General features: G+C 41.2%; 1 protein-coding gene and 1 long non-coding RNA gene across 5 annotated transcripts in view; one reads left to right on the top strand and one right to left on the bottom strand.

Annotated features, from left to right (window-relative positions):
- LOC108701254 (semaphorin-5B) overlaps positions 1-15,001 on the bottom strand; it is a 116,455-nt gene that overhangs the window by 49,244 nt on the left and 52,210 nt on the right. For 3 of the 4 annotated variants that reach the window (XM_041577360.1, XM_018235617.2, XM_018235618.2), the window contains exons 3-5: positions 6,756-6,953; positions 4,722-4,821; positions 1,394-1,439 (exon numbers count right to left, since the gene is read on the bottom strand). In XM_041577360.1, the coding sequence (XP_041433294.1) occupies positions 1,394-1,439; positions 4,722-4,821; positions 6,756-6,903 (294 nt within the window). In that variant the 5' untranslated portion in view covers positions 6,904-6,953. Of the gene's footprint in view, positions 1-1,393; positions 1,440-4,721; positions 4,822-6,755; positions 6,954-7,063; positions 7,104-15,001 lie in introns of those variants that run through there. The other variant, XM_041577359.1, reaches the window with a different exon arrangement.
- LOC121398299 lies at positions 640-2,580 on the top strand. The gene is made up of 2 exons (XR_005964228.1): positions 640-998; positions 2,316-2,580. It is a non-coding gene; the product is annotated as an uncharacterized LOC121398299 (long non-coding RNA).

Below are 15,001 nucleotides of genomic sequence, written 5' to 3'. Positions count from 1 at the left end.
AAGAGATTGGCCCATCACTACTGTCTAACCATGTAGTTTTCAAATATATATACACAGAACAAAAGATATACAGCATGGGAAATCTTGTATGTGTTCAGTTTGAATGGTTAAGGTAGCAACCTTAGATCCAAAACGAATTGCACTAACTGCCCTTTGCATTATGACATGTATGCAGGCATAGTAATCTTATCTACAGGATAAAGGAGTCATATGGGTCACTCCTTAATATTAATAGGGGTATCCCTTAAAATATATGAGTGATACTGCAGCCTTGTGCCTTTATATCATTACAGAACCCCTCCGTGACTCTAATATCCTTATAAAATACAGTACACATAGTATACATTCTGTGATATTGCTGATTTTGCACATGAGGAATATTCTATGACCCCAGGATTGGCTGCTAAACATTGTTACACAATTCAGATAAAAGGGACTGTTCTCTATGTAAATATTCAGACAGCGTTTAGAATAAGTGCAGGAGGCTGGGCTTTGAAATGTCTCACAGACCCACAAGGCATACATGACATAAAATGCCTGTGAGTTAAGTACCTCCCCCCATTACTTACTACAAACATTTAGTTTAACCCGACACATGTTAGTTTAGTGGAAGAATCATTTAAAAGGAACAGTAACTGAGGCACAAGAGAGAATTTATAGCTGGTACTTGAAACCCTCGGAAGACTCCAGGCTTGCAGTCCATTTATTAGGATGCTGCACGACCATGCCTTCATCTTGGCTGGCCCAATTAGCACCGAGTCTATTGTATAAAGCTTCCTTGGTGGCCCCCGTGTTACAGAGCAAGGAGAAAGGATTATCCCAGTGTAATGCTCATATAAACACAGCAAAGAAGCCGGAAAATGAATGAAAACAAGAGAATAAAATGCAGCAGGCCCAGTTGTGCGAGTGGAGAGGAGCCAGCAGAATTATAATGCTATTTAAACGCCTATTGATCTTTTGCAGTTGCACAATTCCCAAGATGGGTGAGAGAACAACAGGTAACAAGCGCTTGCAAGGAGTTTAATCACAAGCACCTGTTTAACCCTTCATATGACAGGACAAGATTTTAAACATAAATCTGATTGTTTGAGATAAACAGAGGTTACACAGGAATTGATTTAAGGAGAAAAAAACGTCACTTCACTTTACTAAGGCCTCTAAGTTCATGAGGAGCCCCTTGCTAAGATAAAACATTAGGTATCATTACAGAGAGCAATATGGCGACATTCTAAGTTCTGAACTAGAAAAGCTAGCAATTAAATTGTAATGGATTTTTGTGGTTAATAAAAGCAAAACTGCAGGGGAGCTGTGTGTGTGGGGGGGGGGTGCTCAGTGTGGGGCATCCCTCATCATTTCTATTGGTGTAACCCAAAGCAGCGAAGACTTCACATACCTGGACGAGAGACACATTGTACAGGCTCAGCCTGAAGAGGTAGTTCCTGAAATAGAGAAAACAGAGAAAACCTGTGAAAAACTGTGTTGAGAATAAGTGGAAAAGGGAAGCAGCGGGGAGAAAGAGATAAAAAGGGCACAGGGAAGACACAAGCAGGGGTTATGTAGGTACACAAATGTGGGAAGAGAAGAGAGGCCAAGTGGAGTGGGTACATATATCAGGAATGGAGTGGACAGGAGGTATACAGAGAACAGAAATTAAGGAAGAAGCTGTCCAGTGGCCAAAAGGCACAGAGATTGGGGATGGAGCTGGCAGGAGGTGGAGAGGACACAGAGATTAGGGTTGAATTGGCAGGAGGCTGAGATAGAACAGAGATGGAGAAAGAGCTGGGCTTCTAAAGGTTGGCAACTCTTTTCAAAGGGAAAATAATTTTGTTCACTAAAATAAAGGTTTGGGGTCCTGAAATGATATATAGACTGTTTTCCAAAGCCATGGCTTCAGAGAATTCACTGTTTCCATCATATATTTTTTGCTGCAGAAATTTCAGAAGATTCTCATCTCTTCCCCCCACTCGCCCCCGCACAGATATATGCACCCACGTTCCCTGGTGCTGAAGATTTTAGGCACAAAAACCTTCAATTAAAATATAATATTGTTCTCTGTAACAAAGGGACAACTGCTCTTTCTGCTGGAATGCTGGTAACATCAGTAACGGCCTGGTGGGAAACAATATGGATGCCTGCATGTTACTGTGAGGGCAAGCTACAGGTCTGCGGCATAAATTTGAGGGTTTATATTATGGCATCGCTTTTAACTGTAGACTGTATAAGCTTCAAAAGGCATAAGGATACAAGCAATATTATTTCAAATCATGTTTTAAATTCTGAATTTTAAGTCCTCTGTTTCTTCCTTTTTATTCCAGCATGTGGCCTGATATTATTCACAGAGCTGGGTCTCATTCTTGGCCTTTCTGCATTTGAATCCACCCTTGTGCAAGTGCGGCACTAAATAGTCACTTTTAAGGCAGCAGCAAATTGTACAACTCAAGAAATTAACCTGCACCATATTTGGACCTGCTGTGCCAAGATTTGGTTACTTGTTTAGAGACTGGAATATGAACTATGAAGATGAACTAAATAGAAAGGTCTGTAATAAGAAGTAGCAATAACAATAAATGTATAACTTTACAGAGCGTTTTTTTTTTTTTAGATAGGGTCAGTGACCGGTATTTTAAATAAATAATGAAGGCCAATTAAATGTTGCTTAGATATGGTCATTCTGTAACATACTCAAAGTTAATTTAAAGCTTCCTTTTAAATCTGCTGCCTGACCCGCACCAAATTTAGCTAACCTGCTAACTGGAAAGCTTTTACATTGTATCATGTATCTCCTATTCCCTCATAACAAACACTAAATCTGCTACATTGTATCCTTTAGGGTCCATATCCCACAAAGTCAGCAACTCTGCTATATTATATCTTGTAGGTTCCAATCCCAGAGGACAAGCAGCTCATCATTAGCTACACAATCAAAATGAATACGTTGCTGCTAGGTTCTCTGACAATTAAAATACAATTTGGAGTATTTCTAAATAGAAACATTTGCAATAAAGACATGTCATGATTGTCAGCATTACAAACCCTAGCAACCACCTAGTAAATTACATGTCAGGATAAATAAAAGGCAGACTCCAATAATCCCAATAAATACATGAATGAAGACCTATTGCAAAATTGCTTACATTTCGTCCATCTGCAACAAATTAAACATTAAATAACAATTTCCAAGGAACAACGATCCCTTTAACTAAAAGAATGTCTACTTGCAGCATAACAACTCATTCATAGCTGGATGCAGCAAAGCCATGCGAGAGCCTTGCCAGGTGGGTTGCGATGGCAGATTATCTCAGTGCCTTCAAAAAGCCTCAGATATCTTCTTGGAAAAGCAAAATATTCTCTGGCACAAAGCCTGTTTTTTTGTATAGAGGTTCTCAGTCGAGAGGAATCAGTGAGGAAGTATTTGTCCCCTTGAAGCAAATTTGGATCTGGTGGCTCAAAATGGATCAGCATTTCCAGACAGCAGATTTAAAGGCCCAGTTCATGCAAACAATTAGGTTGTTGGGGGATGCTGGGAGCTGTATTATAGCAATAACACTGGTGGTTATGCAATGAAAACTTGGGGTCCAACACTGATTTTATTTTTCATTGTATTCGAAGAACTGCAGGATTAGTACAAACCATCCCTATGTGCGTTTCAGTGGCCGCTTCAAAGTGACTTCTAGAGAAATCTATATTTCTCTGAGAGCGACAGGCGCAAAGCAGTTTCTCTCTGTCAGATCTTTCCCTAAGTCGTATCAGGGAACTCAGGTTCCAGGTTTAAAGGGGCCCAGGAGTGCATGAGGCTTTTACCAACTTGGGACATCACAGGGTCCAGAAATTTGAAGATTAAGAGATTAGACCTGGATCATGGGAAATTCTTTATAAAACCACAGGTCATGGTATCAGCTGATTTCACACAAGGACATTTGTCTCTGCAAACTGCCAACCCCAGGGAATTCTATGGGAACAAAGACTAAATATACAAAGAATATATCATATTGTATATAATATCTTATCACCATAGTTTACAATAATTACCCCTGCATCTCCGATGAAGCCTATTCCCTGAGGACAGTATATATTTGTAACTGTTACAAAATGCACATTTATATTGGAACAACTTTTTTTTGTTAAATGTCCCTTTAGGGTCTGGCCACATGGGCAGATTCGGGGGAGATTAGTCGTCATGTGACAAATCTCCTCTTCTTCGTGGTGACTAATCTTTCCAATCTGCCTTCCCCTGCCTTCCGCGGGCTAAAATGGAAATCGCCTGGGGGCAGACACTCGGAGCGCTTCGTTTTTCAAAGTCGCCCGAAGTTTCCTAGTGAGGCAATTACACCCCCAGGCGATTTTCATTTTAGCCTAGCGGAAGGCAGGAGAAGGCAGATCGGCGAGATTAGTCGATGCGAAGAAGAAGAGATTTGTCGTCTGGCGAATAATCTCCCCTAATCTGCCCGTGTGGCCAGACCCTTAAGGCACAAATGTAATTAAGACTTTATCCTATGATAGCACCACCAATTATTAGCAGCTCAGTGCCCAGATCTTGTCACAGCAAAGATCTGCCCTGCAGAGCTCACAATCAAAACTGGTGCTTGATGCAGAACCAATGCAACAAATCCAGGATTCAGTTTGGGGTTCGACCACTATTTGATCAAACCATATCATGTCACATGAAATGAAATGCTGGCATTAAGGCAGCAGCAGCCCATACACAGAGGTCTGTGCTTTACCTGGCACCTACGATGAGCTGATTCCGGTTGAGATCCAGCGCTAGCTGAGAGAAATCCCGTACGTCAGTGTATGTGAAGTTAGACAACCAGGGCTTGAGTTCTGCGAGAGGCAAAGGGTAAATGTTATTGGAATCAAAGCTGACATCTGCCATAATCTACTAATAGTTAGGGCTTAAGAGAGTGGGTATAGATTGGGGGGATGTGGGAGAGGATTTTAAATAATTGGGGCATAGCCAGGGCAGATTAGAGGCATGGCCATGCATGCAAACGGCATATCCATTAGGGTCCCATTTTAATTGTCGGAAGGGGACCCACCACCCAGGGGGGCCAGGTGACCAATGGGCTAATAATTGTGGCACCCTGGGGGGGGGGGTTGCTAATTATATGATTACTATTTGTAATATGATTATTCCATGATTACTAACTGCAGACCTGGTCATATACCTTCAGAATACTGGATGGCTATTTCTGATTTAATGGGTTTAAAGAAACTTGTGGGGTTGGGAAACCTGTTTAAACATGACCCTCTCCTGGGCATACCTTGTCCTATGGATTCCCAGTGGGCCCTATCCCCGTGGCTATCAGCCCTTTTTTATTTTCACTATATGAAATACCGCAAGGCCCATATTTCTCAGGGGTGCAGCCAAATGGGGGCACGAATGGGTGAAGCTAGGCAGGTGTGGGCAGAGTTAGGGTGGAATCAGAGCAGTACTGGGATATTGTCAGAGTGGGTCTGGTGAGTCCTAGGAACCTCGGTCTAACACTGGAGAGCATTCTAGACCAATGAATAACTGGAGAATTAGAATTCTGTGTGTGTGACAGCTCTTTTACACAAAATTAAAAGGTTCCATCCAACTCGTTACCATTCTGTGCATGGCCCATAAACTGCTGTTCATAAGCACTTCTGATTCTATCAGAACAAATAGAGCACTAATCTCAAGCCAGAAAAATAAAAAGCCATTGCATTGTTTTCTACCAAATACAAGGAAGGTGCGTGAAATGTAGAAATAATGGCATCTTCTCATCTGTAATCAGCTGAACACTCCAAATGATACAGCTCGGAATTGTTTAGTGAAACGGGTCCTGTGCTTATCGATCTTTAGATGTAGCTGGATACATGGATGTGCCTCTCATCATATCCTTCTAGTAAATAGGATACACTGCAATGGGGAACTCTGTATCCACACCCCCTGTTTTTGTTGAGCCTATACATATTAAATATAATATATAAGTAAATGCAGGGACTCACATGTCACTGGGTCATTGGGCCTGGGTGCAGTTCACATATCAAGAGACCATAAACATCAAAAGTGCTTTATTGCAAGGGCCAACATTTCAGCTGGACCACAAGCAAATTGGTCCTTGCAATAAAGCATTTTATATGTTTATAAACTTGTAGTGCCCCTCATTACAGTCCTTGCTAGATGCCTGGGAATAGGAACTGGTTCACATACCACTTGGGACTCTATGGATTGTTGCTATGCACTCAAACAGAGGCAATACAGGCAGCCTGTCAGCTCATGTGCTGTTTTAAGGATATCTCTTCAGGACTGTGCCTGCTGATGGATGACCCTATATAATAACTTCTCCTTATCTCAAAGCCTAACAAGGACTGTGTGTTAGTAAAGGAAGCGGGTTGATTATACAGAGCCCAAAGTCTCAACCAAGCCAACAGATGTTCTTGTAATTCCATTTTTTTTTTTTTAAAGAGTTAGGGGAAAAACAGGCAGTCAGCAGGCAGTGATAAGTACTATAGGGCAGAATGTTGCAGTGTAGTTACAGCATGTTCTCACTGAAAGGTCGGGCTTAATGATAAATCAAAGGCAAAGGTCTTGGAAATCCTTCAACAATTTGCTGTGCATCATGGGAAAAGCATTTGAAAAGGTCATTAGCAGATTATACTTTTCAGCTTAAAGGTAACTTTTAAAACTATCACAAATATACTGTATTTGGGCAAAAGAAATCCCAGAAAGTATGCATTAACCATTTCACTTAGTTGCCCTTTAAAAACAACAGATATTCCCCCAGGCTCACCTTGAAAAGAAAGGATGGGGTGCTCTTTCCGCGAGCAGTAATCCTTCTCTGAATTGTCTACGGGGACTTGGGACACAGAAAGGTGGAACATGAATATTGAAAGTGTTGGTAGTGACCACGTCAGGGCCCTCCACCTGGTTATCCACATGGTGAAGCAACAGGTCCTATCTTCCAAAGGAAGCTCTGCAGCAGCAGCACCTGGGGGAAAGAGGGAAATGTGGTCAAAAGGAAAATAGACACTTCAGTTCAGGGAGTAATAAAACAGCTAAACATAGACACTTTCTATCAGGTAGTAATAAAAGCCATACCTCCCAATTGTCCCGTTTTTAGCGGGACAGTCCAGATTTTGACAGCTCAACATGCAGTCCTGGAGTGTTACTGAAATGTCCTAACTTTCTCTTTGATCTCCTACACTGAACGGGCAGAAAAAGATACAAAGTGTCTAACTTAATTGGCGTTTGGCAGAGAGCCCAGAATATGTGTCAGGTGCACTTAGATACATTTATTACAATTTAAGATAAGAAGGTCTCTTGGGGAAACTGTGACTTGCAGCTTAAATGGCAATTTACGTTCTTTAGCAAAACTGTAATAACTAGTGATGTGCGGGTCGAGAATCTCTCGACCCGCACCCGACTCTAACCCGCCCGCTCCCTACCCGCACCCGACCCGGGCCCGCTGCTCCCCTTTATTTATAGACCCTCGCCCGCCCCACAGTGACATCACAAAAGGGGCGGGGCAGGCGGAAGTCTATAAATTCCGGCGCCAGAAGCCGGCAGTACTAGGTCGCGGGCAGGGAGAGCAGGAGAAGAGCTTGACCCGCATTTTATCCAGGGGTCGGCCCGAACCCATCTGACCCGCGGGCCTCTGGTCGGCCCGCACATCTCTAGTAATAACACATAAAAACCAGGGCCTGATTTTCATCATTAGGTCAGGAGCACTGGTTATTGGCGCATGGGAAATTGAAAAACTATTTATCTCATGATCAGCCCCAGTGCTTCCGAACCAATATCGGTAATGGTTGGGCTTCATGCTGCCCCCTAAAATCCTGCCGCCCTAGGCCTGGGCCTTGATGGCCTTTCCACAAATCCTGGCCTGATAAAAAACACAGAAATGCGTTCAAACATTCATAACCTGCTATATTTTGTAAAATGAACATGGTAATTAGGGGTGTGGCCACAAAAAAGGGCATGGTCAAAACATATTCATCAAATATTTTTGTCCCTCTTTCTATTTCCAAAATGTTGGGAACAGGAAGTAAAAGAGCAGTTCCACAAAGACACGTAGAGGACCATTTATTGAAGTTTGCATTTTGGTGGTATTAGAGCTTTTTGAAACCACAATTAAACTCTATTTTTCTCTAAAATCACGAATACCATGAAAGTTATTAAAAGATAAGAATATAATTAGTACCAAAAAAACACGCTAAGGGAGTGATTTATTAAACCACAAGTCCCGGAAAAAAAAGCTTTTCCGTGATTTATTATGCTACAAAATTCCATCTAAAACCTGTCGAAATCATAAAAAAAGTAAACGGCAGATATCCCTTTTACAGCTGGAAGATCTTTCTATGATTCATGGTTTTAGAGGTTATCAGTGTTTTTGAGAATGTCTTTGTGCGACAATATGAAAAAGTCAAAGTTTGCACAACTTTTCTCATTCTAGCCCTTTCAAGATCTGTTAATAAATTTCATGACGTTTGTGGTTTTAGAGAAAGTGAGTTTAGACGTGCTTTCAAAAACATCTAAAACCACTAAAAGGAAACTGTTATACTGTAAAGGGGCCTCTGAATGATCTTAAAAAAAGGAATATCTCTAAAATCTCTAAAAATGTAGGTTTTTCAGACAATTACAAGCAAAAAAAAAAAAAATCCAAAAACCTCTAAAAGTCTGAATGATCAAAAAAAGGTCCAATAGGATCAGCGCAGCTCCCATTGACTTTTATGGGACCTTGACGGCTTTCACTTGGAGAAGCTTTGTATTAGAGTTAGGGTTAGGTTTTAAAAAATTAATAAACTTATAAATAATACATTTTGAGTTTAGAGAAATTAAAAAACACACATTTTTAGAGAAAAAAATATGATTCGCCCAAATGTCTGCCCAAATGGGAGGAACAAAAGAAGGCAGCTTTACCCTATGTGGGCCCTCATGCATGGCTGCCGTAAGTTACAGTGGTGGTTCACCTTTTAGTTAACTTTTCCAATGGCTAATTCTTAGCAAGTTTTTGAATAATTTGCCTTCTTCTGACTCTTTTTTTTATTTATTTTTTTAAAGTTTTATTGGGTTTTAAAAAAAAAAAGCAAGATATAACATTGGTCCATTGGAGGACTATAACACAAACTTATACAGCTTAGAGAGTTAGGTGTCCTAGAAGAATTTGATGATGGAGAATACACCTAAGCTGTTATTAGAGCTAAGTAAGAAAACAAAAGTAAAACAAAACATATTAACCTAATAATGCTCAGCTAACCTTGAAAGTTGAACAAGAAAGATAATATTAAGGATATGCTGGAACATATAAGTGACTACAAACACATCACACATGTAAATAAACATTTTAAAATGAGTTACAATCTACAATTATAAATGTAGCAGTCCAAGTGAACGGAGTTTGTTAGTAGAGTCAAAAAAGTCCCAATATAACGACCAATTATTAATGAAATCTTGTTTAAGGTGAGGGTCAGCAGTCTTAATCCTTATCGCTTCTTGCCAGCATAAGTGATTTTAGAGGGACAAGATATCCTTTATTGAAGGTGTAGATACAGATAACCAGTTTAAGAATAACAATTTCTTTGTAGCTGCTGTCAATAATGTAATAACGTTGATTTATTATTTATTGAATAAAGATTTTGGTTGTGGCTTCAAAGATGAATCAGGATAATTCAGGTGTAGTAATGCCCAAACTGGGTTTAATTTTATATGGAGGTTAAGTTTGTGATTCAGAAACTTTTCTAGGGCGAGCCAGACTTTATGGATTTCAGGGCAGCTCCACAAGTAATGAAACAAGTCAACATTTAATTGAGTACATTTAGGACAAAAGGATTGGGAGCATGAACCTGAAAACTTTTTGAACATTTTCCCATACCCCAAATGGACCATTTTAAAATGTTGAACTCTCCAATTTTCAGATGTAAAGTTCAAATTATACTTACAAATGGATTGAGTCTTCTGACTCTTTCAAGCTTTTATATGGGGATCACTGCCCTCCTCTAAAAAAGCAAATGCTCTGTAAGACTACAGATATACAGTATTGTTTATATATGTATGTATACTTTTTATTATTCATCTTTCTACTCAGGCCCTCTTCTATTAATATACCAGTCTCTCATTCAAATTAATGCATGGTTGCTAGGGTAATGTGGACACTAGCAACCAGATTGCTGAAATTGCAAACTGGAGAGCTGCTGAATAAAAAGTTAAATAACTCAAAAACCACAAACAATAAAGTGTAAAAACAGTTGCAAACTGTCTCTAAATCATACTAAAAGTTAATTTAAAGGTAGACAACTACTCTTTAGGGAAATCCCACATTAGGTATTCCCTCTATTTTGGACTGAGAAACCTGGTATCTGTACCCTGTGTTCCCTAATGTCCTGAGTGGATGGTGACCACTTTCTATGTTGTTAAATACAGTGAGTGGGAGCAGGTAGCCCTTCCACTTTGGGCTCCACCTGTAGTGCTCGCCATTTGTGCTTTTGTTTTAATATAGAGTAGATGTTTGCTGGGAAGCCTGGGGCCTAAGCTCTCATAAAGGAAACCCAAAAGGGGGAGTGATCCCTTAGTGAAGTCAGGGAACAAGGACCCCTGTGAAATGAGGTATGTAGATAGTGATATGTGAGTTACTGTTACAGCACACTCTAGAAAATCTTCTGGGTTACTTGTCCTTTAAGCAGGAGGTTCTCTCCCCACAGCCACGAGCAAACAAGGGAAAAGTGACTTTCTGCGCAATGAATTCACAATCAATCACAGCCAGTGGCGGAGACGACGTCGCAGAACTTAATTAAAATATTGATATTTTTTCTGGAAGGGAACAGTAACCAGGGAACCAGATGGTGCCGGAGCCAATTGTGTCACTGGATCAGGAAAGGTTTTCTTGCTGCTGTTGGAGTGGAATTATCAATTAAAATCTGCAATTTATGCTGCACATCAATACCTCACCCTGACTCCTTCCCAGGGTTAAACCCCAATCAAGAGCAGAAACTTTTTTCAAATGGGGGGCTATGTCTAGAGCACAGGATAATCAGTCTCATGAGGGCAACCATGCCAGCCAAGTCCCAACATGGTAGAAATTTTAGACTATGTGTAGCAAGTCAAGAAGTTCCTACAGCCATCAGAACATGCCCTTAGGTTTTAGTACTACTGTGTGCAGTAATAATACCACCCTCAGAGTAGGAAGTACCATGTTAATCCAATTGTGCTGCCCCAGTCTTATAGGCCTCTATTGAGTACTGCAGATCATACCTTAAATGATGCAAGCAACATGGCAGCTTCTTGCATGATGTATGAATGAGAATTAATTAACCAATAGGAAAACCCAATCAAAACATTATATATATTTGGCACCACTATGACTGTGGAACAGTGGCCCCTAAAATGAAAGCTGCACTTATCAGTCCCAGCCTCATGGATCTATTCTAAAGGAATTCTCAATCAGATTCAGTGCAACAGGGGCTTCAGTCCTTCCACTGTCAATTGCTGACAGGCGGTGTATTAGTGACCTGCTGAATCAGAGGATGGACGTCAGAGGAATCCGAAAGAATTAAATCATATCACCCTGGGGCTCTGGGGACACACGCACAGGCTACTTATCAACCTCCCAAGGATATTACAGACAGATATGTACTGTACTGAGAAATCCTCTGTACCATGTCTCTTACAGAACAGCACCTCTAGTGGCCATTATGAAATTGGCCCATTCTACTTGACAGCTGAGGCAAGATTCATGGCATCACTTACTTACACTCCAGATTATACCCCCTTGAACAGAAAGCTCCTGACAGGCCAATACTGAGACTTTCCAAGTGCATCATGGGAACTTCTTCAATTTGACTCTGGGACAGACAGACTCTGCATGGCAAAGCAGTACTATGCAAGTTGCACAGGCAGTGATTCAGCGCTTATTAATTTGTGCATAAGTCAGAGAGCGTGAGAGAGGACCACTGAATATTTGAGAAAGTTATAAATTGCCCCCTCTGGGGCCCTTTATTTACAGCTGCAGAACAAGTTAAAAAAATACAAATCCAATATGTCTGCGAGCGGGCCCTTCGGGGAGCCACATTAGTTTCTATTGCTGTTCCTTGTAACACATTTATACTGTACAAGAGCAATTATCTTAATATCACATTAATACATTTATTCACTGCTGGACACGGGGCCCCACTCTTGAGCTCATTATCCCTCCAATACTGCAAGGCAAAGGAACATTACTCGGTGCTGAGATTAAACTGTCTGTAAGGGTCCCAACTGATCTGAGTAGTTTTATAGCAAAAGGAAAAATTAACCCATTCTGTGTCAGGGATTCTGAGCCCTGTGAATGTCCTGATGGTCTGATTGGCTATAGATTGGTGCTACTTTGTGAGTGATCTCATTCTCTGATTGGCTATATGTGTTTTTAATTCTGGCTATATATACACAGACACATTCATCTTCTTACTTAAAAGTGGCCTACTGAGCATTGAAAATGCAAAAGTAATATTGCTGCCTCTGCAGGTCGAAAATTGTACAGCAGCTGGCTTGAGTGAGTTCCAGGCCCTTTTATTCCACCAATTAAACCCCCATCTGAATATATATCTGTATATTGCCACAGCTGCCCTACAGCTAAGCTACAGTACCACTCTTTGGAATAACTGCATGCAGCAATAAATGGGACAATTTTGATCCCACTAATGACTGATGATTTGGGCTTTGGTACCATTCCTAGTTCTGCTCTTATACAGACATTATATTAAATTGCATGCTTTGTGGGTTGAGGGAGATGTACAAAAGCCTGTCAGTGCTAAAAGAAGCAAAAGATAATGAATTAGGAGGGGAAACAAGCACATATGAGATATCACCTTTAGTAACAGACAAAGAAGCAGTTCTTGTTCAATGATAATATAATTACATGAATATGTCTGTGCGGGAACGGGAGGTCGCAGATACAGAGATGCGCCTGGTACTTTTATCCTGCTATATATAAAAGTGACATTCAATGTGCAGGAACTGGGGAACCCATTGATCAGATTATGGTGGTATAGATAATAGAACTGGGCTTGCCTAGTGCTTTGCACATTCAAGTTATTTTATTTTCATTCTGACACAACAGCCCCAATGTTGGGTCTCTGATGCTGCCATGTTGCTAGCTCAGTCAGGCATAATATCTGTCTCTACCTAAAAAGAGATCAGGAAAAGGCATTCACTTCTCCTCTCTCTGCAGTAACCCCTATTAATTCCTGTCTGAGCTACTGTAACTTACTGCTAATTGTCCTCCCTTGTCAGCTGATTGTCCTTATTCTAATCTGTAATTACAGCAGCAGATTTATCTATCTTGGCACCATCACAGTGTGTTCTGCACCCAAGTCTGTCCCTCAATCCCCCCATAATGTGCTCTTAGTAGGGATGTACTGAATCCAGGATTCGGCCTTTTTCAGCAGGATTCAGATTTGGCCGAATCCTTCTGCCGGCCGAACAGAATGCTAATTTGCATATGAAAATTAGGCGGCAGGGAGGGTATTGCATGACTTTTGTCACAAAACAAAGAAGTAAAAAAATGTTTTCCCCTTCCCACCCCTAATTTGCATATGCAAATTAGGATTTGGATTCAGTTCGGTATTTCGCCAAATCTTTCGCAAAGGATTCAGGGGTTCCATCCCTAGCTCTTAGCAAGGGGGAGGGGCATTTACTGTATCCCAGTCAATGTTATTCTGAGGCTGTTTGCAATTGGTCTTCCTTTATGTGATGGATCGATTGACTATAAACCATTTTAAATAGTTTTTCGTCTTGCTAGGGTCACTGACCTTACCAGGCAGATTGGAAGGCTGATAGAAAAGGATTACTTATTCATCAGAACCAGGCCAAGGCAAGCGCCCTACCATCATCTGCCCCACCACATTTACAGATTGACAAATCTCCTCTCTTTTGCTGGGTAAGGCATCAGAGGCTGATTAATTTAGGGCAAATATCAGAAAACCTGGGTCCTGATACTTCTTCATTAGCAGGGCCCACACCCAGGCATGGACTTGGATTCGATATAGGCTCTGGCATTTCAGTACACAGTCCCCCACCTGCCCACTAAATATAACTATATATGGCATTTTATAGCATATATTATCCACAGATTACCAGTCCCGGTTTGCCCACACCCCCATGTGGAGCTCATTATTCATCAACCACACACTTGAGCTCAGTCAATACTGGACCTCCCTGACAACTAATTAGAATGGGATCCCAATAAAAAGAATAGCCAACTTATTTCCACACCTAGTCATGCGCCCAGCCTCAGCTATGCCCAACCCCAGCAGTGCCCCATTATTCCTAGAACATACCCAATGACTCACCCAATCCCACAAGTTCCAATACCTTTGTGGCCTGTGCATTAGGCGCTGGAGTCTTTCTGGGCCCCCAGTTTGACTTCCCCCTGATAACAGCCAGTACCTAGAGGAGTTTGGTTTCTCATAGGAGGATCTGGGAAGCTGGAGAAAATTAATTTGCAACAGTGATGCTTTAAAAACCCATTCCTAATGTTGCTGAACTACAGATCCCTGTATGCTTTTAACCCTTAATAGCATGTTGGTGTATTTTGGGAGTTGTAGCCCTGACATGGTTGGGCAGAACTGTTATGGAAGGTTTATATCCCTTTTATGAAGAGAATCTATTTTGTATCAGTAAAAGCCGTTACGCTCTAATTCATTTCCCATTTGCTTCACAGCCCCCCTCCCCATCGCCCAGAGTAATATTCCAGCCTGTGCTTATCACTAGAGCCCCGTGCGTTTCCGCAGACATGGCCCATTGATAGACAGACACCAGTGCACGTGCCCGACTTTGCCCGTCTGAGATATTGAACCAACGGATTTTAGGGCAATGACATTGAGTGGCAAACGTCTATGTTCATATCTGCCGGGGCTTTGGCTCTGCACCATTATCGCAGTATGGATCCACCGTCAATACTAAAGTCTTTCAGACATATTGTCTGCAGGGGGAATATTGATGTATAATGACTCCCACTGCTTCCCATGCATTTCTTTTATCTGTCAGTTGTTTGAGTGAATAGGA

This window comes from Xenopus laevis, chromosome 9_10L (genome assembly GCF_017654675.1).
Source record: "Xenopus laevis strain J_2021 chromosome 9_10L, Xenopus_laevis_v10.1, whole genome shotgun sequence".
In the NCBI taxonomy this organism is placed as follows: domain Eukaryota; kingdom Metazoa; phylum Chordata; class Amphibia; order Anura; family Pipidae; genus Xenopus; species Xenopus laevis.
The sequence above is the reverse complement of the archived record's forward strand: the minus strand, read 5'-3'. Positions and strand labels throughout refer to the sequence as shown.